The sequence below is a fragment of the Rhea americana genome, unplaced genomic scaffold, assembly GCF_003343005.1.
Source record: "Rhea americana isolate MKP2758 unplaced genomic scaffold, rheAme1 scaffold_29, whole genome shotgun sequence".
Taxonomy (NCBI): Eukaryota; Metazoa; Chordata; class Aves; order Rheiformes; family Rheidae; genus Rhea; species Rhea americana.
Genome location: NW_028186412.1, coordinates 5,565,481 through 5,589,852, shown reverse-complemented (window position 1 = coordinate 5,589,852; position 24,372 = coordinate 5,565,481). Strand labels below are relative to the sequence as shown.

The 24,372-nt window shown below is 34.6% G+C and overlaps 1 protein-coding gene across 1 annotated transcript in view; it reads right to left on the bottom strand.

The window, feature by feature from the left end:
* Positions 1 to 24,372, bottom strand: part of CUL5 (cullin 5) — a 28,540-nt gene extending 4,168 nt beyond the window's left edge. Inside the window, exons 1-17 of the mRNA XM_085309057.1 lie at positions 24,267 to 24,372; positions 21,879 to 21,978; positions 20,305 to 20,481; positions 17,374 to 17,515; positions 16,123 to 16,268; positions 15,966 to 16,046; positions 14,719 to 14,812; positions 11,259 to 11,389; positions 10,378 to 10,485; positions 9,679 to 9,743; positions 5,924 to 6,056; positions 5,239 to 5,370; positions 4,461 to 4,584; positions 3,532 to 3,707; positions 3,250 to 3,411; positions 2,427 to 2,545; positions 1,238 to 1,361 (exon numbers count right to left, since the gene is read on the bottom strand). Coding sequence (XP_085165183.1) covers positions 1,238 to 1,361; positions 2,427 to 2,545; positions 3,250 to 3,411; positions 3,532 to 3,707; positions 4,461 to 4,584; positions 5,239 to 5,370; positions 5,924 to 6,056; positions 9,679 to 9,743; positions 10,378 to 10,485; positions 11,259 to 11,389; positions 14,719 to 14,812; positions 15,966 to 16,046; positions 16,123 to 16,268; positions 17,374 to 17,515; positions 20,305 to 20,481; positions 21,879 to 21,978; positions 24,267 to 24,337 — 2,085 coding nt within the window. The 5' untranslated portion in view covers positions 24,338 to 24,372. The remainder of the gene's footprint in view (positions 1 to 1,237; positions 1,362 to 2,426; positions 2,546 to 3,249; positions 3,412 to 3,531; positions 3,708 to 4,460; positions 4,585 to 5,238; positions 5,371 to 5,923; positions 6,057 to 9,678; positions 9,744 to 10,377; positions 10,486 to 11,258; positions 11,390 to 14,718; positions 14,813 to 15,965; positions 16,047 to 16,122; positions 16,269 to 17,373; positions 17,516 to 20,304; positions 20,482 to 21,878; positions 21,979 to 24,266) is intronic.

Genomic DNA, 24,372 nt, shown 5'->3' with positions numbered 1-24,372 from the left:
AGGAATGCTGGGAAAAAAATGCAGTAAGAACACCTTTTACATGCAAGATCAGACCATGGATATCCTCACCTCACAAGCTGCAGCCAAGAACTTGGCAAAACTCAAACCAGGGTAAATACTGTAGCAAAAGGTTAGTTTAGGCTACCTTAAAAGCATTCTTGAAATTATAAATCCATGTAGTATAATATGGTTTTGAATTTGAATGTGTCAGTTCATTAGGTACGAAGTCACATTCTGTTGCTGCATTTCTTAGCACAAGTAATTATGTTCAGTGAACAGTTCAATGAACTTTTCTTATAAAGAGGCTGATAAACAAAGTAACAGACTGAAGCATTAACAAGATGCAAGAAAAACAGGATGAATGCAGTCCCCAACTTCTGAAGATGAATCTGCAGATAAATCTTATATTTAAATGTGAATTAGTCACTAAAATCTAACATTTATTCACTCTATAAGCAGAAGTCACCATCTCCAGGGGAATGCCGTGGGAAATGGTATTGATGTCAAAACAGAGAGTTCTCATTTGGTAAGTGCAACCAGGTATTAATCCTGCTGAAAGGATGGCCAAGATGCTCAGTCAGGTGGTATGGTTTGCAATGTGACTAGCCTGGAATGTAATTAAAGCRATCAGAAAAGATGTGTAATTTGAAGAGAACCTGTGAGTCTGAAACTCCATTGCAGGTGACAATCTCTGATGCCCAAACTAGTTCTTCAGAATCATCAGCTCAAAGATTTCACATGAGCATTGYTGCCGAAGGACATTAATCACAAAACAGGAATTTGCAGTTTTTATATCTAAAGTGTACTTACAAACTTTCSCTATAAAGAGAAGGCCTCTCAAAAGTATTACTACTGTTACTGATGTGTGACCCCCTCCAACTCAGACTATGCTACTCTCTTCATACAGAGCAGTCAAAAAGACCTCAAGATCAGCAATATTGTTTGTTCATCTTAGCGTATCAAGCAAGTCAACCTGACCGTCTGCTGCCACCCACTAACGATTATGCCTTCGCTTGCTTAGTAACTAATTCCTCCTCTTAGCAAATTAGAATTTGATATATCAGAAAGAAGGCTGTTATCTACAAGCATGCATGCGCGCACACACACACTCTGGTATTTCCAGAGGATCGCAAGCATTCATTTCATTCATTAGCTTTCAAATGTGGACAGTATGTAACAGCAATAATATAAGAAAGGAATTAAGGTAATTTTATATTCCCCTGTCAGTTTTACTTGCCTGGGTCCGCAATATTCTTAGCTGAACTATTCCTTCATTCTCTTCTTCTCGCATCCTCTCCGTCGTAAGTTGCAGTCGACCAATCAAATTTATCTTGCCCCTTTTCTGAACTTTAGCATTTTTTCTGAAAAAGTTGCATTGTACAAAAATAAGCCAAAAATATATTTTCACTTAAGGAATTCCCATTAAGCTTTCTTTAAAATAGCACTGAGTACCATCTTATACCAGGTATTTATAGGCTATTAGTAGTGCAGCAGTGAGGTAGCTGGCTGGTAAATTCAAACACAATGTCGGTTTCTCCCATCAACACAAACCCAGTATACCAGCATTTAAAACATCCATCAGCTGAAACTGACTGTCCAAAACTGAAAAGTAACCAGCAATATTGAAAGAATAAATTTCTACAGAAATATATTTCAGTATAGTTATATAAAACTAGCGTTCTGTAAAGCTTTTACAAGTAATTTCAGGAAATGGGACTAGTGCATTATTCAAAAGGAAGTGCTATCATAAAAACAGGAGAAAAAACAGATAAATATTGCAAAAAGCTGGTGGTATTCTTCACCCACAAATCTGCTGTACAGCCTGTCTCTTCAGTTATGTCCTGTCATCATTTCCTAAAACTTATGATCCTGATAAGGAAGATCATCATGGGCCCTGGGCAAGAAACTGTGCACCAGGAGCAGCAGATTTTTTTTGCAATTTTTCACTGAAATAAAGATGTGCCTCTAGTCAAAATCACAGTGACAAGGCATCACAATATTATGCAGTTTTATTTCCTGTTTAAACTTATCACTGTCTTTGAAACAGCTGGGGAGATGGAAATATCAATACAGTACTAATGTTCTGCTTATATGCTGTTCTTCCTATATGAAATCTCATAGGTTCATTACTAACAGCAAGATAGCAAAAGCCTCATATTTTGCATCTCATCCATACGTGTTTAAGAAATGTAACTCCACAGAAATCAGAATCATAGAAACACTCATCTGAAGGGACCCCTGGATGTCATCTAGTCCAACCTCTTACTTGAAGTGCAACACAAGCAAAACTCAAGTGAAAATCAGGGCAGCCAAGGGTCTGTCTAACTTATTCTTGAAAATTTCCAAAGATGAATGTTGAGTTAAAGTGAATTCCTTTAATTCTAAAATAGTGCATGTTATTTTTTCATTTTCAAACATCATCTTACATTAAACTGAACTCCTGGTTCACCGAGAAGAGGGTTCCTTCTGTAAAGTCTTTGGGTGAATTGACTTGAGGTTCATACAATAAAACCTGACGTTTCAGCTTTGGAAATGCTACAAGAGACTACAGAGAAAAGGGGGAAAAAAAGAATGAAAATAAAACACCAGATTTCTAAATGGAAACAACAATCATTTAAAAACATAGCTCCCTGCTGCATGGACTGTAGCAGGGGAACTACAGTCTTGTTTGGAGCTGCTGGAGGGCAACATGAAGACATCAGTAAAATCACAGAGGGGATGCAGCTTACCATGTCACTTTCTGAAATGAATTAGCGTAAATAAGAACATACAGAAGAAGTAAAATGCATGAACTCGCACCTAAGGAGGTAAATTCTAGTGTTAAGTCTGCTTTACTTGACCAGTCTCATTACTTTTAAACCAAATAATTAAAAGATAGAGCAAATAAGTTATTTTTAAGCAACATACATTTAGCAGGTACCACTGAATTCCTAGAATCAGACCAGTCCCACTTCACAAACCACAGTCTTAACTGTGTGCTTTAGGCAGTATATGGTCAGAAAGGTCTTGCTGTTTCCAAAAGCTAAGTTAGGTAATTCTGGGAAGACAGAACACGTTAATGTAAAGGCTGCATGTGCTCAACAGTAGTGCAGGGAGCCAGCATTGTAACTGAGTAATTAGTAGAAAAGGTATTCATGCTTCAGTTTCAAAAAATTATCTGATAGTGCTTTAAAAATATGAATCCAGTACTTCAGAGTTAAAAAAAAAAAAAAAAATAGAAGAAATCTGTTTCAAGGGAAAGGGAAATACCCATAAAGTCCTCCTAAGTTCTGCGTCAGGGAGTTCAGTTGCCAGCTTAAGATTTTCAAAGCTGATCTTCTCTCTGGGTCTTTGGTTCCACGCAAACAGCACAGCTAGCTGAAATGTTGTTACCTCCAAGTCATACTGGCCAACCTCATTCTTAAAAGTTATCTGTGAATAGAAAGACGCAATTTTGCTTGTAAGCCTTTCTGAAACACCAGCTTTCTTGCTATCATAAAGACATTCAAAGTACACACATTAAAACAGTCATACTGAAAACTAAAAACTTACAATTCCGTTGGACATGAGGTGATGCCAGTGCAGTTTTCTACCACTGTGATTCTTTTTATAAAACTCCTCAACTTCTGGGATAAGATCTTCCAATTCCGTGGGCAGCGAGACAAATACCTTTTCAGAACTTCGAGACCAGGCACCAGCATTTAAAATTTTAATATTCACAGAGTCAGCTGTAAGATAATATGAATCATATGACTCTCCAGGTAAAACATATAAACAAATGTATTTTTCTACTTTAAATAAAGTTAAGGAGGACTGAATCTTCAGAAAGTAGTTGGGTGTCTGCCTATTTAGACATTAACCTACTCTACTTATGTGCTGCTGACCTTCTGCCAGCAATATTGACTGAAATCTCATGTTTTTTGCGGGCTTCTGCAGAGCTCCCTAAGCCTTGTTGCTACTTTATGGCTGTTGCTTTTCTGTACTGTTCAAGGCGTTTTCCAGCACTGGAAAAATCTAGATGTTTCTTAGCCTCTCTCATCAGCAAAATTTAATCTCAGATACATGATTTGAGCTCTGTTAGTGCACTATTAGTGTGCACCCAGCTTTCCTGCTGGTAGGTAAAGGAGGAGCACAGCACGAAGCACTGATGAAGAATAATGAGGGCATTAAAAAGAAGTAGTAGTTAAGGCATTCATCTGGTTGAGGATCAAGCCTCTGCTTGTAATTTAACTACAAAAGTAGGAAGGTTAAATCTACAAGATTTCTCATGAGGAAAAAGAAAATGAGTAACTTAAAGTGATACAGCTCTAGTATCAGTGCTAAGAGGAAGCAGAGTCTACCCAGCGTACAGACGCTTCAAACCTAAAGGCAMCAAAGCCCGGATGACTATGTTCAACCTGGTACAATTTTTAACTTAAGATTCAACAAAATTATTTTTCATCAAGTAAAACGAAAAATAGCAACTCATTTGAAAACAATACCTGGTAGAGCAAGTTTATTGTTTTTGTGCATTTCTTTGAAGGCCTGGTTCAAGTCTTCAGATACTTTGATATCCTGGAACATCCTAGCTAACTTATTTACATAGTCTGCTGGCATACCTACTTCCTGTAAAAATAAACAGAACACCAAATTATAACATAGATTTCTAAGAACAAAACCATTTAGTTTTAAAATAATAAATTCAAAAAATTAACAGCAAAGTACATAGTTATCATCAGTTATAATAATGAACTGCAATGAGTTAAAAAGTTTTGKTTTTTTTTCCCTCCCACAGATTACAAGCAGTTACCCTTAAGGGCAGAGATTCTCTAAAAGAAATCCAGGTGCTTAAGAACATATGCAAGCATTACTGAACCAATAAATTCTGAGATTTGAGGAAACATTTATGGCATGGAAATCACATTCTAATTTATATAAAATTTCAATTAGTTTGATCACAAGTCTCAAATGTATTTACATACCTAAAACCAAGTCAAATGCATTATGGTCATTTGCATATATCTCTTAGGCTTCAAATATTTCACATATGAAATATCTTAAAATCCGTAACTACCTATTAGGGTCAAAATTTCTCTTAGAAAAGAGCTAAGCTGTTTTACTTTCAAAAAGTTTTGCAATAATAAGGAAGCATAAGATGGCCTAAGTGGCTTTTAATTTAAAATAAAACTCACCTAAGCAAGAAGGATACCTAAGTTCAGGAACGAACTTTGCTGCATGCAAAGGGAATGAGCAAATAAAGCAAAACATTAGGCTACTTACTCTGAGCCATTCCACCATGTTCTCCTCAATTTCACTATCAGCTGATATATCTAATATCAGGCGTCTTGTTAAGTGGGCTTTGTGATACCGCATGAAAACATCTTTATTCTGTACATATTTAAGTACCAAAAGCTGTCAAAAGAAGTAGAATTTAATATATTTGTTTGAATTGTTATCTGACAAGTCTTTCCATGATGATCTAATGACACTGTGGACTATGAAGTAAAAAAAAAAAAAAAAAAAAAAAAAGCTATCTGAGACTGCCTTAAAAGGAACTGTCATACTATCGCAGGTAACAGCTATGAATCTTTTATAACATTGTATCTCCCATTTTTTCATTTGTCAATGGAGGGCATTAAACGCTGATATGTAAAAAAAAACCCTCCTATATCATTTTCTAGACTGGAATGCATGATAGATACTTACTGTAATACACTACACAGTTTGATATTGGCAATAAATTAGCATACTAATTTTATAAACTGACAACACAGGCATGAAACTGCATAGTTTACAACTTATATACATACACACACGTACACACTTCATTATATAACAAACTGTCTTCCCCATTATTACACCCTGCACAACTTGTTTTCAAGATCAAGGCATTAAACTGCTTCCAGAAACATGACAACCAAATTTATTTGTCAGAACAATTAAGAAGTAGAAAGAAAGAACATACCACTTCTTTAAGCTTTGCTTCAATTTCTTCAGAGGTTAGTTTTTTGCTTAGTGGTGTTTTTCTTAGCAACATATCACAGTAATTAGCAAGAAGCTCAGGGCATTTGGATTCAGGCTGTGTTTTCAATCCAACACTAAATAAAACAACAACAACATATCTTCAAATTGAAGAGAACCCTTCTATACTGGAATTGTCAAACYGCTAACAAGATAGACCACCCTTCCCCATCCACTTTGCAACAATCCTACAATGAATTTATACCTTTGTTAAACTAATGAAAAGTTAGGTAAAATTCCCTTTTCTTCTTCAAATAGYAAATACTACCAACCATTTTCAGACAGCTTCTACAGCTTGATCATTTCAACTGCTTTTAATTTTAGAACCCTTAACTATGTAGGATTACTTCCAAACTGTAGTTTGAAATGAGACCAAAATACCCCAACTAAGTATTGACTAGCAGTAAGTATTCCAGTAAAAAGTTACCAAATACCGCAGTGAAATCTGTTTCACTCATCTGGGCAGTATCCCCTACTGACAACTCTCAAGAAGTAGCCTCATGCACTGCGTTTTACAGATGGCAAAGCCAGACAAATGTATCGGGCAGCAATGGGATCAAATTATTTTACAGTGGGTGGAAACAGGAGGCTGACAGTTTGGAGATTAAAAAGATTAAAATTGAACAAGAAGATACTACAGCAGCTAAACTGCAGTCCTTCAAAATGTGTGCAAAGGACACAAGGTGGCATTCCTAAACCTCTGCAGAGGCTGCTGACTAAACAAGTGCCAGGGATYAGCCCCTACTCATAAAGGACTTGACTGCTTGTCTTGAATTGTTAGAGCCGGCTCTCTCTGTAACAGGTTATCTTGGGCAGATATACTTGAATGGGCCCAAAACAGAGACAGAATGCAAGCTAACAGGAAAGCCATGGGGGCGCTCAGGGATCCAGTGTTCGTGCTCATTCTCTCACCCTACCTCATCAGCAAGCACAGAAGGTGCTAAAACTCTTCAGATAACTCATCCTTTCTAGCTTATAAAGTAGCTCATAGGCTGGTGTCTGCTGCCTTCCTTAAGGCCATTTGAAGCAAGAGCAGATCAACAGCCTTGGCAATTACAGGACAGAATTCTCACTTAAGCAACGTGTTCCTTCGTGTTTCTGAACAGGTGTCTTCAGGATCCTGACAGCACACACAAATTACCAAGTTCCATGTTCTTAAGCTAAACTTAATAGCACAGATTAGTTGAGATAAAGTTTCAGTTCAATTAAAAACAGACTGAACAACTAGATAACTCAAAGAAGCTTGAGAAGGAGAATGAACAGAAGACTACCACCTTCGTGGTGTTAAGAAAGAAACCTAGAAAATTCTGCTTTGAGAGGCTGGGGGTGGGGGGAAGGAAAGGGAAGCAAAATCCACAAACCTAAAATACATCATTAGACACATTTCGTTTCCAAGGAATGAAACACAGTTTTACTGAGGTATTGGTTTGGATGTTCCCACAGGAAATTAAAACATAACCTGAGACCTAGAATAACCTTCTCTACATTGCCTACCACTGTACAAAGAGCAAAATTCATGGACAGACCTTTGTGAAGGTGTTCGTCCAATAACATCAAGACAGCAAGGCTTACCGTTACTCCAAAACCAAACACAGAATAAGAACCAAAMTGCTAAATAGATTTTTATATCCCCCTCCTTCCCAAACACACACACTCAGACTCATGGATGCTAAATAATAAAACCGCACAGATAAAGTTTCATGTCTTTTCCCAGAGAAAAGAGTATAAAAAGGAACTTTCAGATAATGACGATTACTTATCCTGAAAAAAGAGCCAGGTGATAAAYTTGAAATAAGAAAAATATAGCCTTTACCCATACCAAAAAATGGTGTAGAGAATCATTTCAATTTGTTCAGTTCTCTTAAAAGAAAATGTATCTATTTCATCTGAGGCTCTTGGAGACCTTAGATTAGCTTACCACAGATTGCAAAGAGTTATACATGCTATGTTGATGTTCCATAAAATAAAGTACATACTCTGAACCCAGCCTACTGCCTACAAAATTTAATCTTCTAAATAAGAATCCTAGAAAATGAATTAATAGCATCTCTGAAACTCAGTTTGGTGTTTTCTTAGAAATCTCAAGGATAAAACCATAGCAACTCTATCACATAATAACTCATGCCCTAACCAACGYGAGATCATTTTAGTCCTAACAATAACAGCCTTATCAGCTGTAACTTCGACCAGTAATCATAGTTTGGAACCAATGTACTGTTACTGAGATTTGTTCTGATCATAAGTCACATCTATTATTAGATTACTGTATCTACGGTAAATTCCCAACAGATATTGCACCTCAAACTATTCCATTCTTATGTCTTCACCTTATTTGCTGGRTCTGTCACAGAATAAACATGAGGCAAATGAAAGAGTATCTAGTCATACAGCAACTCTTTCTTCCTCTCATCATATAATAAAAATTATTGCGAAAAGTAGAATTTGTTTTCCTGTCTTGGGGGACTAAAAATATTTTGTACTTGTTTGCTGTTAGGGGTAAAACTTCCCAAAATAACAGRCTGGCAACTACATTGTATCTATAATACAGAGTGCAAGAGTTTCACTGTTAATGCAATTCCAACAGTAGATTCTCCACATGATTATTTAAATGTTATTTTCATTAAAGACAGCAAAGGAAAACAACTATTTCCACTAGCTGAAGATCTACCAACACACTACTTGTACACACTCGGTGTGTRGAAAAGTGTTCAGGGAACAAATGCAGAAGTAACTCAGCCATCTACTATGCCTCTGGTACCTTGTACRTGCTGTGGCCTGTCTAGAGCTAAGCATCCATGTCAGGCGCCCAGTGTGCAGCAGCTGGACAGCCTGACTGACTTCTCCCAAGCAGACACTGTTCCTTTCAGTCTACTGCTTTTTTTCTGTCTCTTTCACCTGATGTGTTCTTATTTTTCACGGAAGGTGTAGAAATTTGAGAGATGCACCCTTCAGTCAACTGCAATGTAATTTGATAAAAAGGATAACTTGGAAGGGGAAGCTGACAGCCCAACTACATAAGCTTTGTTTCTGTAGCAAGTCAGACCACAAATTATACATATGCAATCCCAACTACATAAACATGTACAGATCCCTACTCAAGTGGCACATCACATGTTAAAATTAACAGTTTTAATTAACTGACTGCTACCTCCTTTTGGCTGAGTTATCAAAGTGGATACTCTAAGTGTGTTGCTTTTTTTTTTTTTTTTTTGAATGAAAAGTCACACAGTTAACTTAATCTTCTACTGAAAGCTGTTTAAACTAACCCAGTTGATCCTGCATGGCCACAAAATTGTTATGCCCACAAAGGTCACTCTCATAGCTCACAGTGGTCACAGCCTCAATTCTCCCCAGGACTTTTACTGAAGTTTCAGCAAGTTACACTGCTCAGTTATTTGGAAATAATAATTCTAGAAAGCATTATTTAGTTCAGCTAACAAAGTGAGTCACGATTCCATTATAAAAGTAACAGATCTCAATTACAACAAATAAATTTGAGTTTATACAGGCTTCATTTTTGACTCCCTGTGAAAGATGTTTTAACAGAGTTTCATAAGCAATGATAAATTGCATTATTCAAGGAATTTGAAGAACTTTAAAAAAAAGTAACAGAGCGTATTTAAAAGAGGCATTTAAAAACAGAAGCTTGATCTTTAACAATTTTAAAAAYTTGATTCACATTAAGTTTATATGGCTTACCCCTTTTGCTTCAATGGCAATTCAAGTTTAAATATTGTAGCATCATTCACAACTGCTTTGTATGCCTAAGATAAACAATTACAAGTTATTAGTGCTTCATCCATCTTCTCTCTTCGAAGTGTGAAATTAGAGGTTTCATTTCCCCTTTTCAGATGACTGTAACATAATACTGCATTACAATTTCACCTAATTCATTTATTAGCCTGAAGTTTATAGATTTAATTTTCAGCATAAAAGTTCAAATCCTATGACTCAGTTTTCCATTAACTGATGCTTTACATTTCTATCTTTTCCGTAAACATCTACTTTCCTTTAAGCAACAACCTCAGAAGAGACTGCATGGAACAGACCGTATATGTGAAGTCAAGGTATTACACCCAGATATATAGTAAATCCTAAACATAAATCTAATATTGAATCAGACAATAAAACTTAAGCTGCTCAACACAAAGATAGTCTTATGAGGTGCTGCACAACATTAGAAATTTAAAAACAAATGCAGTTTCATAAACTAATACAATATAAATCAAAGCAAAGTGTAATCAATTGGTAGTAAGTTTTATTGATGTTTTAGTCCAGTTTAGTTACTCAGTAGTTTCCAAATATAAAAACTAATTTGCACAAAGATTTCAGGAACATCATAGTAAGAATCTCCACAATTCTTAAAAAGCTGAAAACAAATGATCAGCAGAAACATACCTTATCTCTTGCAGTAAGAAATCTTGGATCATCTTGGAAAGCTTCTTTAACCAACTTACTAAATCGATTAAATAACGTAAGCAATTGCTCTACGTATTTCTCAGAATCCTAAAGTTAGAGGCAAAAAATCAAAATAATAATAAAAAATAATAAAAAATATTAATAAAAACCAAGCTTCACAACAGTTAGTGGAATCTTACATACCAATCTCAATCCTGTAATAAGGTAGTGTTCTAAATCTTTATAACTACTAATGAGCATTTTAACTTTATTCTCTGTAATGAAGACCTTTACAGTGCTTAAGTCTCAACACAGACTTTCAGGAGAGTTTTCTATATCAGAAAGATAGCACATACGCAAGTTTTCCAAAAYTGTTCAACTGCAAAATGAAAAAAAGTTTTCAAGGACCAGTAAGAGGTACATCCCAACTAGTGTAGATACTCAGTCCTCCTAGAACCAGGGGGAAAGGTGATAAAAACCTGAAAAGCAATGGTAGGAAAAAACCCTTTCATAAATTTCCACACTGAACAATCATTCTTAGATTGAAAGAAAAATTCATCAAAATTTTATCAAAAAGTTAAAACTGAGTAAACTAATTATGCACTTTTAACTAAGATACTAATACAGTACTATCATACTCCTGTAATCTCATGCATTTAATTTATAAGTTTTTTCCTATTACAAACTGGATTCATTATTTGAAGCAACACAGTTGAAAATACAAGTAAAAAATCTCTGGACTTTTCAAATTTTGATAGCTGGAAAGTTTTATGTGTATGTTTTTAGAAATTATTTCTGTTCGCATGTGATATGTTCCCTAAATAGGGTTAACATTTGTGAAAAGTTTTTTTTTTTTTTTAAAAAAAAAGCAGTACACTTACAGTAGTAATAGTTTCAGCAGCTGCTACCATATCTGCAAGTCCAGCACTAACAATATGTTCTTCCAAGTCTTTTAACATAGGCTCTATTCCATTCGGAACTTTATCCATCAACGAAAACATTAAATGCAATTCTGAAAGATACAAACACTGATAAAGCCACCAGTCAAAGACCTGCATAAAAGCAAAAACTAAACAAACGAACCAACAATCCACTGCATTTCTACTAAGGATATCTGAAGTGGGATACAGAATATGTAAGGAACAAATAATTGAATGTGACTGAATCCCTTTATTAAAAAAAAATGCTGTGAAGACTTAACTGTGGTCACGCAAGGAAATTCTTCTGAAAGGAAGACAGATACTTATTGTACAATATTACTTGTTCATGCATGTAATACTACAAGCTTGAAAACACAAGTCAATGGCAATTGGATCAAGTAAAATTGCCTCAACAACCCTGACAAAAATTGATATATTTCAGCTGGAAGCCTATGGRAGTTTATGTATGAATTGTATGTATTCAAGATTTTTCTTTTAAGACTTAAACTGAAAGACTTCCCCCTGTGTATTTTACAATACCATCTACAATATTTTGTTTTAATTGAAAGCAYGCCAGGTTCTAATGATGTCATAACTGACTAAGGTAAAGAGCATTTTTTTCTTTGCGTTTTCGCAGAGTCTAGTTCTCCTTGAAGCTACCAGTTCAACAAACAAAGATYGATAGGGTTTATTTGTCTACATTTTGGGAAAGTATTTAAACACCAGGAAAAAGAAAAAAAAAGTGTTGAAATACCAATACTAACCTCTGAAGGCTGGTCTACATAGGAACATAGATATTAAGGCCACCACATTATTTTACAAAGACCACAGAGATTTGGATTAAATTTAGCTAATAATTTTCTTAATGAAGTAGAACAAACTGATCATGGACTGTAGTTGTTTTTCTGACAGGAAAAAAAAAGAAGATAGATCTGCTTTGTTTCTCAATGCTGCACCTACAGTGAAAGGGGACAAAAGCCAGAGGTCCTGTCTTAACTAGTTATCTCCTCTGCAGCAATTCTGTCAGTAACATCTATCACATTCTATCACCACAGAAGATGAAGTTTACACAGCAAATTCAGTATCGCAAGAACTGCTGCAGGACCAAATNAAAAAAAAAAAAAAAAAAAAAAAAAGAAACAATCTACAGGAAAGACAAAACCCTGTTACACTATAAGAGTGCAAATGAAAGAATGAAAATTACCAACAACCTTCAAGGAAAACTCAGTGCAACTAGAGAAAACTCATAATGGGTAAATAATAGGATTTCAGAAACTAGAAAAAAAATTGGGTCAAAAGAATGCCAGCAACTTCGACACACCCACCTTAGGTATCTTGTAAGTGATGCAGCACTGTTTTACACAACAGAAGCCCAAAAAGCTCCCTTAACTTTAACGTATCTTTTCATCTGTACTTTTAAAAATGTGTGGAGGGGTGAAAATGCATGAAAAAAARGGGGAGGAAAGAGGAACAGAAGATATTACAGAGGGTACTGTATCTATTTCTGCAAGTACTGATGGTGTGAGTAATACAAGGGAAAAAAAACCCAGTGATCTCTCCTAATAAACAGGGGCAGATTGTAAGAACCTGGAAAAACAGACTCTTCAAAGGCAGATTTCAGGTTAAAAACATAAAGAGAACATTTCACTGGCTTTCTYTCAGAAAATGTTATGAAACTGAAAGGTAAAGAAATCCATATTGTAAATGGTTGGGAAACTTAACAAGTGAGTTTACTTTTTAATTGTTACAAATTTCAAGAATGAAATTTAGGCCTCTCATCACCAGCACTGTAGGAAAACAGAAAGGTACTAAGCCAATTTTGATGAGTGTCTGGAAGTTATGTCACCTTTGATAGCTTTTAGTAGAAAACATTATACTTTCCTTTGTCTGTAGGGCATGTAAGTATTAAACACTTTTTGTAACTGAACATTTCACAGTAGTACCCAGCAGAGTCAAAAAAAAAAAAACAAAGAAACCTACAGCTCTTATGTTAGTTACTTTATGACAAAGAAAAAAMCGTAAAATTCCTTGGGACGATTAATGTTGAAGACTCATGCACAAGTGAAGTACTACAGAGGATACTATCAGATTATTATTATTACTACATTATTATGTATAGTTGCAGTCTTTAAATTAATCTTTAACCATTTCCCAAGTGCACGCTTAATTATAGGATTTTAAACAGCACAGATAGGCACAGAAAAAAAGATTGGAAAGAGATGCTTGCATTCTTATAGATCTAATATAAACAGAAGTATTTCACAATAGAGCAACAGCATAGGGACAGAGGCAACCATAAGGAAAGAGAGGACTTCATAAATTTCTGAAGAAGGATGCTTTGAATGCTATAGATGAATCCTTCTGAAGTTCTGCATTTGTGTAAGGCTCTTGTACTCTTATGAAGGCTGAAACCTATACTCATATGAAGTTTGGTGGTGTTCTAGATTTAGCTCTGGACTACCGCCAGCAATCATGCTTCYAGACAAACGATGAGTATGACATAGTTTTGAGGTCAAATATTTTCTGAAATCCTAGCTTTAAGAGTACCTTCTCTAGGTGTTTGAAAGCCATAAATTCCAAGTTTCACATTTCTATAGAAATGAAAACTTCACATACACAATATTAACAAATAATCATTGGTTGCAGGATTCTGAGCCTTCAAAAAAATAATTACACTATTCCCCTTTCCTTCTCCCCTCCATTTCCCTATTTAAATTATGACATTTTAATGACTTATTAGTTTTGGTCTTGTAGATAAGCAAAACAAGACTTCTGAACCACACTAACCTCTCCACTTCTGGAAACAAAGTGACAAAGTCTTTTGAAAACCTTAAAAAAGCATGCAATATTAAGTTTCAATACTCACAGTCACATACTGGTTATAAAAAACAGATGAAAAAACTTGCAGAGATATTTTATTCATTGACCTATTGGTACTGCACCAGTAATCAGAACAAAAAAGTCTCTCTGCTTTTCAGGAAATATCTTGGAAAAGTGACTCTTCACTTTTTTTTGGAGGGGGGGAAGAGGAGAGAAAAAAAAGGGGAGGTGTTTGTATTTGAACAACACAAGTAATAAGTGACACATATGCAACATTTATCAGCCACTGACTTTAGGAAAATAAATTGTAGRAAAAAGAAAGAAAACATCATAAAATATTATTTTCTTTTGAGAAAGATGAGAGCTATCCCATCATTCCAACTGGTGTACTGTAGACACAGATTTCAGAAGCGATATTAAAAAAAGAAAAAAAAAAGATGGTAATTTTTGTGAGATAAAATGGCCCATATGCAGTAACATTTTATCTACGAAACACGGACAGCATCTATTAAGAAAAGTAATTTGATATAACTACCAACAAATCTATTTTTATGCTGTTGATGCTGAGTTCATCCTGCACTGTTCTTGAAGCTTCACTTACTTTCTGTTTCATTTCGTTTGATCATGCCTTGGCATTCAGCTAAAATAGTCTCTTTAAAAGATGTCACCAGGGCATTGACGCAGCACTCCATTAGCTGAAATGTATTAAACACAGAATTAGCTCATTTAGCCATCTGAATTCCAAAGTTTGTTCTGTCTCAATTTTGCTGTGACACAAGATCAAGCCTGTTCTCATCAACTATGCTGTATAAAATAATTAAACCTGATAAGGCAATACTTGATTCATAAAATTGTAGTTTGAAAAGAGTCTATACAGCTTGTCATAGTTCCTTAAAATACATAGGTTAGTAAATGTGGTAAACTCTTCCAAACCAGTAATCAGCTTACTATTTCTGTAGCTTCTTTTTGTCAAGGGAGCTATCACTTTTGGAACATTAACTACCCTACTTAGTTTCCAAGCGTATATTCAAGAGCTAAGAATAGTTCTCATTCCAGCATACCCTATTTGAACCAGGCTGGTTGGCTYCAACAGGACACTAAGGCTAGATCTAGCACAGAAGCTGCTTGTGCAGATCAGAACCATCTCTGTTTTGTCAGCCCTTTTTACACAGGTTACAATTTATAATTGTGCAGAGTGAATAATTTACAACTTAACAAAGACATAAATTCTAATCAACTACAGTCAGTTCAGATTTAAAGGTATTTATTTAAAGTAACCTGTATCTTGGACTAATTCCAACACTGACAATTGTGAACTACTCATTGAAGTTAAATCTTCCTCCAGCCTGAACTGTATAAAATATTGCTCAAAGGAAGGAGGGGGGGAATCTTTTTTTACTAAATGGCCATGTTTCTGTCTAAGAAAGAAGGGAATCTAGAACAGTTCTAACGAAACTTCCATTTCTCCTTCTGATTGCAATAACCAGTAACTTTTTCAGATGTTCTAAATTAGCACCAAGAAACTCTTTACCTACTAGGTTGGTCTGTAAATCTTACCTGACTCAGAATGAAAGAATAAAAATCAACTTGAACAAAACCTTCCCCTAAAGCCAAACTTTTAATCTGCTTTCAAAGTTAAAACATTTGTAGAAATTTTAAGTAGCCAGATGGGAAAGTAATACAAATTTTTGTGGAAAAAATATAGCAGATGGTTTAAAAACATAAAATAAATGCAGTCTCACATCATTTTACAGCAATTAAATAATACTGTAACACAGAAAATGATCAAAACTGCAATTCAAGGAAGCTATGTAAATACATAGCATTTTCCTACACTATCATACTTACTGCTTCTACAGAGTTACATTCACGCCTTGTTTCTAAATATCGTAGTGCTCTTTTCTCCTCTTCTTTTAGTTTAGCATCTGCCTGTGCAAAAGTAGAACAGCAATCACTTTAAGTACTAACACTTGCAGAATAAAATTCTGACAATATTTTTACTTACATATTTCATATAATTCTGTACACCATTTTGTTGTAAATAAGAGGGTGCTTGTGTTCTATAAAATCTCTCTGTTGAATCCAAATATGCTTTTTCAAAGTTATCCCGATAAATCTGAAGTTTATCTTCAGGATTAGAACAAAGGTTAACTGCAAAAAGAAAGTCCAAACTTACTCTCAAGTCTTGGAAACTTATGTGGCTAATAATAAGTAAATCTCTTTGATTAAGGGTGTTTTGTATTTAAAGACTGCATTGATCAATTTGAAGTATCCTACAAATGTACTCAGAACTAGAAAACTATCCAATATTGGCCAAACTTTGCTCCAAAAAGATGTTAGATTAACTAYAGAGACACAGAAAGAACTGCATAGATATCTCCAGAGTTTTAGAAGTTCAAACATGGTAACCAAAAATACACAATGAAATAAAGTTGCAAAAGCGAAAAGTTAAAAAAGGTTCAGAACAATGCCTAAGAAAGCAAAAACTTCTCCATGTCATTGAGCAATCCAACTTTCATAAACATGTTCTAGAAATCCTAATATCTTCATTTTGGACATTTTTCTATACCTGGGATTTTTACTTTTCATTTTAAATATTACAAATGGAGACAGTAAGTTTGTTGTTGCCACTCAGCAATGCTTTGCACCTGTAGGAAAAAGAAAATCTCCACTTTGCTCTCAATTGTTACAAACCCCTCTCCCCCCAAAATCAATAAAATAAGATCTAGAATAGAGTATGTTTTAAAACAATTAGAATTAGTCAGCTGTAAAATCAATTAAAAGAGTATTAGCCACAAATTTAATTTAACAGGCTGCAGAGTTTAAAAAACAAAACCAAAAACCCCMAAACAAACAAAAAACAGTGAAGTGTCACAGAAGTTCCACATATATGGATCTATCTCTTGGAAAGTCTTGAAGTCGTAGATGTAGGCTGTTTAGTATTCCCTCTTCAAACTGTCTGAAGAACCACAGACAGTATCGTAAGGAGTACAGCCAGAAGATTAGTTCTGCAACCATAAAAGGTCAAAAAGATATTTGATCTTTGAAAACAYTGATTTTGCAAAAATGGACATGTAGCAAAATCATTCCCCAGTTAAAGATATTTTACAACAGGATTAGTATCACATATCAACAAAATCAATACAAAATGATGAGATAATCATTCCAACCCTACCACCCCAACTCTTAACTTGTATGATGAAAGTTCATTTACTCAAGTGAGGAGACAACTGAGATCTGTCTGTGCAAAACATACCATACGATTCTCGAACTCCAATGACAAGTTGAGAGTCGAAAGCTTCTCCTAGTCTTTCGGCATGAACCAACTTCATTGCACTGTCCTGAAGTCTATTTTTTATATTTGAAAATATGGATTCATTCCATGTATCTAGCATGAGCTATATAACAGGAAGAAAAAAAAATCCTGTGAGAAAGGGACATGCAGATCTAAGTCTGTGCAAATGAAATATAAGAGATCAGAAATATAAACCAAGCAATTTAGAACATAATTTTCAAGTTAAATACAACAGCTTAATTATTTTAGAATTTGATCTTGTTCTAACTGACCTGTAACAGAGGTAATATTTAGCTTATATTCTAAGCTTACTTTATGTAACTGGTCAGCTAGAGAAAGCAGACACTATTTGATACAGACATTGTATCTGTATTATTTCTACAGTTCATGACAATGAGTCAAATAACACTTTCAGCAACAGAGTTTGTTGGGAGCTGCAATACCAGGGAGTACTTTGGAACCAAACATCCAGATACAGCTCATCATTTAGYAGTCTGTCTTAAATAAAATGAAAACTCAATTAACACAAAGCAGTTGTGTAAAGAAATAAACATATGTTTTYGGACTGCATTAATGCAATATGGAAGTTTAATACAAAAGTAATGCAAATATAATTGGTAAGGAACTCTAGACCTAAGTAGTGCAAAGTTTTAAGTCACTTACAGAGGCCTCTAACAGAATAATCACTTTAAAGGGACCATTTCATATTCCATTGTGTGAATTTTGAATGATTGCTACTAATATTTCTGCAAAAAGTGTTACACTTGATCATCAGATGTAATGTGCTGCAGCTGAGCAACACTAAAAGCTCACTGGCAAGTCAAACTTTTGCCCACCTAAACTCCACCAGCTGTTTGGTAATAAATACTCTAAATACACTACATGTTAATTAAAGTCTTAATTCTCTTTTGAATTCCGGTTACGATCAACCTTTTCCCCCATCTTAAATCCTGAAGCTCCTTCTTTCTATATGCCACCGTATACCTAAGGAAATTACAACAAAATTTAGAAGATTTGTTTTAAAATTTTCCATCAACCTCATCCCATTTCAGTGTTTTAAGAGAGCTCAATTTTACAATCRCTTCAAGCTTGATAGTAACTGCTATGAATTCAAGTTAAACATGCCAATTTTCAGTCTAGGATTCCAGGCCTGCTTTCCACTGCCAGTGTAAAATTTACAAATTCAAACTTTATTTCACTATTGTGAATAAGCTTACTAAAAACAAGTTCAGAAAGACTTGACAAACAACAGAAAACATTGCAAGTTTTTGTTTCATTTTTGCTTTGAACATTATAGATTTTAACATAACAAGCACCTGCTAGAAGTCAGATTGGGAGAGTTAAAAAGTTTACCATCCTTTATTCTGAATTCTACTACAACTGTATCTTAATTTCAGGTAAGCTCCATTTTTGACATTGGAGTCATATAATAAATCCCTTCCACTTGTGGAAGGAAAATATTGTTTAAAACACTAGAACAGTCATAAAATACAGTTTTATTTAATTGTTTATCCTCAATATTTTCCTCTAATTTAACAATATTAATATGCACATTACAGTTTGCTGTATTATTACAGAATGAGTTTACAAGGGCTGAAATGTGTAACAAATGGAGAAGAAGACAGTGAAAATATCAACCAATCCAACAGGTATATCAGCAGCTTTGTCAGAATCAAACTGTTTTTAGACATCATGGGAAAATAAAAACTTTATGAAGACATTTGAAGGAAAATAGAGATATGATTTTGGGTGCTTATATGAAGAACTTCTCAAGCATGAGAAAAGTTTTCACAAGGTGCTTTTTAAAAAACTACTAAGAATGATGCCAGAAATAATAAATGACCTTCAGCAGTGAATACAAAATTATAAAATAGGGTGGAGTTTCAGTGATGCCCTAACTGTGAGATGTCCTAATCAGGCTAGACATGAAAGATGGACACTTCAGTATCTGAATTGCTAAATGCCAGTTGTTTCTCCTACTTCCTCCTCATTAAATAAAAAAAATAAAGTGAGGCTGAAAAAGTAATTTTTCACTCTCCTATGTAATGTATAYAATAGAGTTCAAGTTTACCTTGACTCAGAGAGAGCCTAATAAAAGCATACGCTCTCTCCAAGAAAAAAATGAAAACACATTAAAAAACTAAAGGTAACTTGAGGTGGTGACTCCTCTTATTGCAGCTGTTCGTTCTTCCTTTTCTTCAGACACTATGGAGGATAAGATGCCAAAATGAAAGGAAGAAGGAAAAAAAAAAAGAATCACCAGAAGTCTGACATTTCAGCTATCTTGCTCTTCCTGGCTGTCCTGAAGATAATTAATACGATCTTTGATACCAAATGAAAGATCGCTAAAGAACTTTTATTGACCTACAGATAACTTCCGCAATGAAAATGAATAATGAAAGATGTTAAACTAAAGGATGGAGTTTGGAGGAAAAAGGGAAATTTGGAGATCAATAGCCACATTTAACTTGAGATAACAGTATTGAGTTGTTTGTAAGTGTAATTCAGAAACATGCCCCAATTACAATCTTGGCCTAAGGAAATAAATCAGGAGCAGAAATACTCATCTGCTAGTCACAAGTACAGAGACAGTAGGTAAATTTATAATGARTTTTTAACAGCATTTGTCACATCTATCTTAATAACGTTTTTATACATAYAGAGAACTGCTTTACCTGAACAAAACTGTCAATAGGCAAAGCAAAACTGGAGAAGCAACAGGCTGAAATTAYTGTGGAGAGGAATAATCAAGTTGCAAGGTTGTTATTCTGACCTCACACTGAAGTAAAGAGAGACATTGTATCATGCAACTGGTGCCATTTCATCTTCAGCTACAGATCACCTTCTGTACTATTTCTGTAAGCAGAATAGTTCGCAATACTTATCACTTACCTTTCGAACAATACTGTCTTCTACATTAGATTTCTTGTTGCTGCCCTGCTTGCCCATTAAAGTAATCTCTAATTGACAAAATGGCTTAGGCAAAATATCACACTGTGTGAAGAACTTGCGCCACTCCACTATATATGCTTTTAGTAAAGCTGTATCGTCTTGATGACTCAGCACTCTCTGAAAGGGGAGGAAGAAAATAGGTCATTTACAAACAACTTTCTGTAAAAAGCACAAAATACAGATTGACTTCTCTTACTGAAAGTATTTTCTCATATAAGATGTTACAGATCTATCAGAATAAGAATGTCTACATATTTAAAAGTCATTTAGTTTATTTTAAAACAGTGGTTATTAATCTGTGGCATATTGACTATTTCTAATGAGTAGTGAAAGGTAATAGCAAACCAATCATCAGTAGGATGAAATTTTCCAACTGATTTTATTTTTTTTAAGCCATCTGCAAATCAAAAGAAATTACAACTTTTCTTCTTAAAGGCCTGTACTGGTACAACTGCATCTACAAAAAACCCTGTAAGGACTATATTCTATTATATACAGTGAAAAGTTTAATTCAGTGGCATCTAATAATCTTCTATTAAACATATACGTAACTAGTTAACATTTATATTTTAGTAAAGTCTGGAGGCTACTACATTGCACAATGGCTATCACAATGCCTAAAAAAAGGTCACTAGAACAACAGCCAACATGGACTGTGTCAGAGACCCCGATTCAGCAAAGTATTTATGAATGCACGCATTGAAGCAAGCTGATGGAACATCAAATCAACACTTCAAGGACTACAAAAAAAAAATACTCCTTTGAACAAATCTGCAATGAGATAATTTTTTTTCACTAAAGAATCAAAGTCTTATTTTCTCCTTTCCAAACCTTTGTCATAGGTATCTTATCTCATAYCAGTTCCCTCTTTTAAACCCCTTATTCCAGACAACACCTTCTGATACACTTTTTAAAAAATAATTGAGAAATAACTGAGTAACTGAATAACTGAGAAATTCAGTTTTGAACCTACTGATGCATTCAGTTATTTGGGAGCCCATAAAACTGGTCTGCTAAGCTTGCCAGGCCAACAGCCCAGATAATACTTCTAGTGTGCTGTACATGTGACATTCTAAAGCCATCTATGAACATGTCAGTGTAGCACTGACTCKATACAAAATAATAGAAGTATTTTCTTCCTTAAAAAGGATATTTTTCAGACAGTGATTTCTTACAGAAAGCTTTTCCTCAAGAAGGAGTTTTCAGTTGAAAGACTATTCCTTAAGTTATGTCAGATAAACAAAAATAATACTGTAATTTTTTAAATACATATAATACAGCAATCACTGCTGACCTTAGTTTCAAAAGCTGTGTGAAAAAAACAGTGAGCCAAGGCAAATGCTTAAAGCTAAGTCTCCTTTTTGCCGATAYACGTTTGCAGGCTAATCATCATCTCTAGAACATCATAAAATGTTAAACAAAAAAAGCAAGGCATTTGGATGCAAAGAAAATCAGAATTTTGTTCCTCCCCCCTCAATGACACGAACAGGAGTTATGAATGGTTAGGGACTTACTGCTTGTGCTTGCTTAATAAAATCAAGGATGTCTTCTTTCAGAGCCTGATGGATCTTTGCTGGACCTTTATCATCCCACAAGCAAACTGCATGTACATCTCTAGAAAACAATTTATCCACCTGTTAGTAAGAACTATGCGAAGTTTAATGCAATTATGTATGAAGTTTGAAAAGCCATAATTTAAGTAAGTCTAAGAGAACAACATAGAACACCACACAATTTATTTATCACTGTCAAACAATACATCGTTAGACCTCAATAACACATGTAAGCAAACTATTTGGAGAAGATACTGAAGCTATAAGAAAATTTGGGAAGCAAGTAATGGCAACCTATCTAGGAATAGATTAAATAGATATGAAAACAAAATTACCCATGATTAACATTATTGCATTCAGTACAGTTCTTAAAACTTTTCTTTGGCTAAGACAGAAATCACTAGCCGGCAAAACTGTTGCTGCTCAGCYCATATTATTCTGAAAATACTCTTTATGATGCAGCCTTCGCTCAGAGTTTCCTTTACTCAAAGCACAAATTCCTTGTGCTACAAAGAAAATCAACCTCCTTTGTAAGAAATTTGAGCTCAGGGGTATCAGGTAATTTAAAGGAGCTTTAATTAGTTTAATAAGATCACTTTAACATTTCATGACATTGGTAGCTTTTTGAAGTGCAGCTCCACTGCAGAAGAGCTACTAAATGGCATCACAAAGAATAATTCTATATATGAGTTTTAATCAATATGCAAATACATTCCTGYTTTTCCTAGCTGGTAGCCCAGCAAGTCTAACTCTATATTACCTCCTTAATAAAGAATATATAAAGCAAGTTACACTTTTAATTATATCTTCATAYATAATGTGTCCTGCCAAGCCTTATTTTGAATCATTACTTTCTGCTGCTTTTTTCCTCCTCCTTCTCTCAGCAATAAGGCAATGCCTTTGTGGGAAAGCTACTATATGATCTAAAGGAATGGCTTTGTTCCTATTAAATCACTATAGTTATTTCAATATAAAAGCAACTTTATCGTTTAACTCAAGAGAGAAAAACTTACAGAGTTAATAAAAAAAGGTAGTTCCTTTTACACAAAGACAGAGAGGTCTAGCTCACTTGGGAGACTTAAGCAATTTTCACATGCAGAAAATCTGTTAGTACGTTCAGGATGACACTGTTTTCTGACAGTAGATTCTATTCTAGTCAAAGAGAAGTACAAGACACCTACAGTTTTAGATCTTTTATTTTAAAAAGGCATTTTCCAAGTTCAGCAAAGTGCACAGTTCAAAAAATAGGAACCTAACAGAATGGGACTCTCTCTCCTCACATCATTAAGTTACCGAAGTTCTATTCAACAACTTGTCTGCTAGCAAAATAATAAACAGAAAATTCCAACTCAAAAGCAGAATTATTTACCTGGTTACTAGAAAATGAAAGCAATGATTCAGCATTGAATTTGTGCCTTAGCTACGCCTTGTTTCCGGTAACTACTACAGTGATAATATCATATGATATTTAAACTCCCTACATGACAGTAGGGAGTCTTTTGGTTTGACTGGCAGAATGTCTGACAGGTGCAGTAAGGTGGCTGTTATGAGAATCACTGCACTGTTCTCAAAGGAGCAATAAAGATGTAGCCTTCAATAAGACTGCATTTCAAATAATAATAAAAAAAAGAAATCAACTTTTATGACAGATTTTAAAAAGCAGAGGGAGAAACTGCAGATTTAAGCTGAAATTGTATTTAGAGGAAACATAATTTTATGGTGAGACACAGAATTTTAGATATAGTTTTAATATATGTTGTAATTCACGTCCATATTCTGTTCACAGAGGATCACATAGATATGTGCTAAGAAAAAAAAGTCATCATTTAACAGGAAATGGCGTTGGTCTTTTGAAAGTGTAATAATGAAAATAACGTCTGAAAAGTATTACATAGGTTACTCTTCAGTCATGTTAGGTCAGTGAAATTGCATTACTATTTTATTTTGGTGGTATTTTTAGTTATTTTAGATAAAACCCATTTAAACCACAATAATATAACATTTGGCAGACTGCCTTTACACAAACTTACTGCCAAAGCGGTAAACAACATTTTTTCTTCAACTCTTAAAAAAAACTTTGTGAGCAAGTACAAAACTTGCTTACTAAGCTCTGCTATTCTATCTCCATCCTATTTGCAAAGATCTGAATCTCAGTAAAATACTATTTTAAAATACTACTTTTGCACATTTACAGACATATGCACTATTACTACTTAATAAAACCGAACAAAATAATACTTTTTTATGTATTCCTGCACAGCCTGTGTCATCTGACTTCTGCAACAGACGCAGTACCATAACTGTAATCCCATTATGCAGAAGGGTGCAAAATGCTAAAAAATTACTTACGAAAACAGATCAAACCACTGCTGTTTTGTGACAGACTCCTGACGTAGCAGTTTCAGGACAATAGGGCGCATGAAATCCCATTTATCTTCAAACTGAAGAGAGCCTT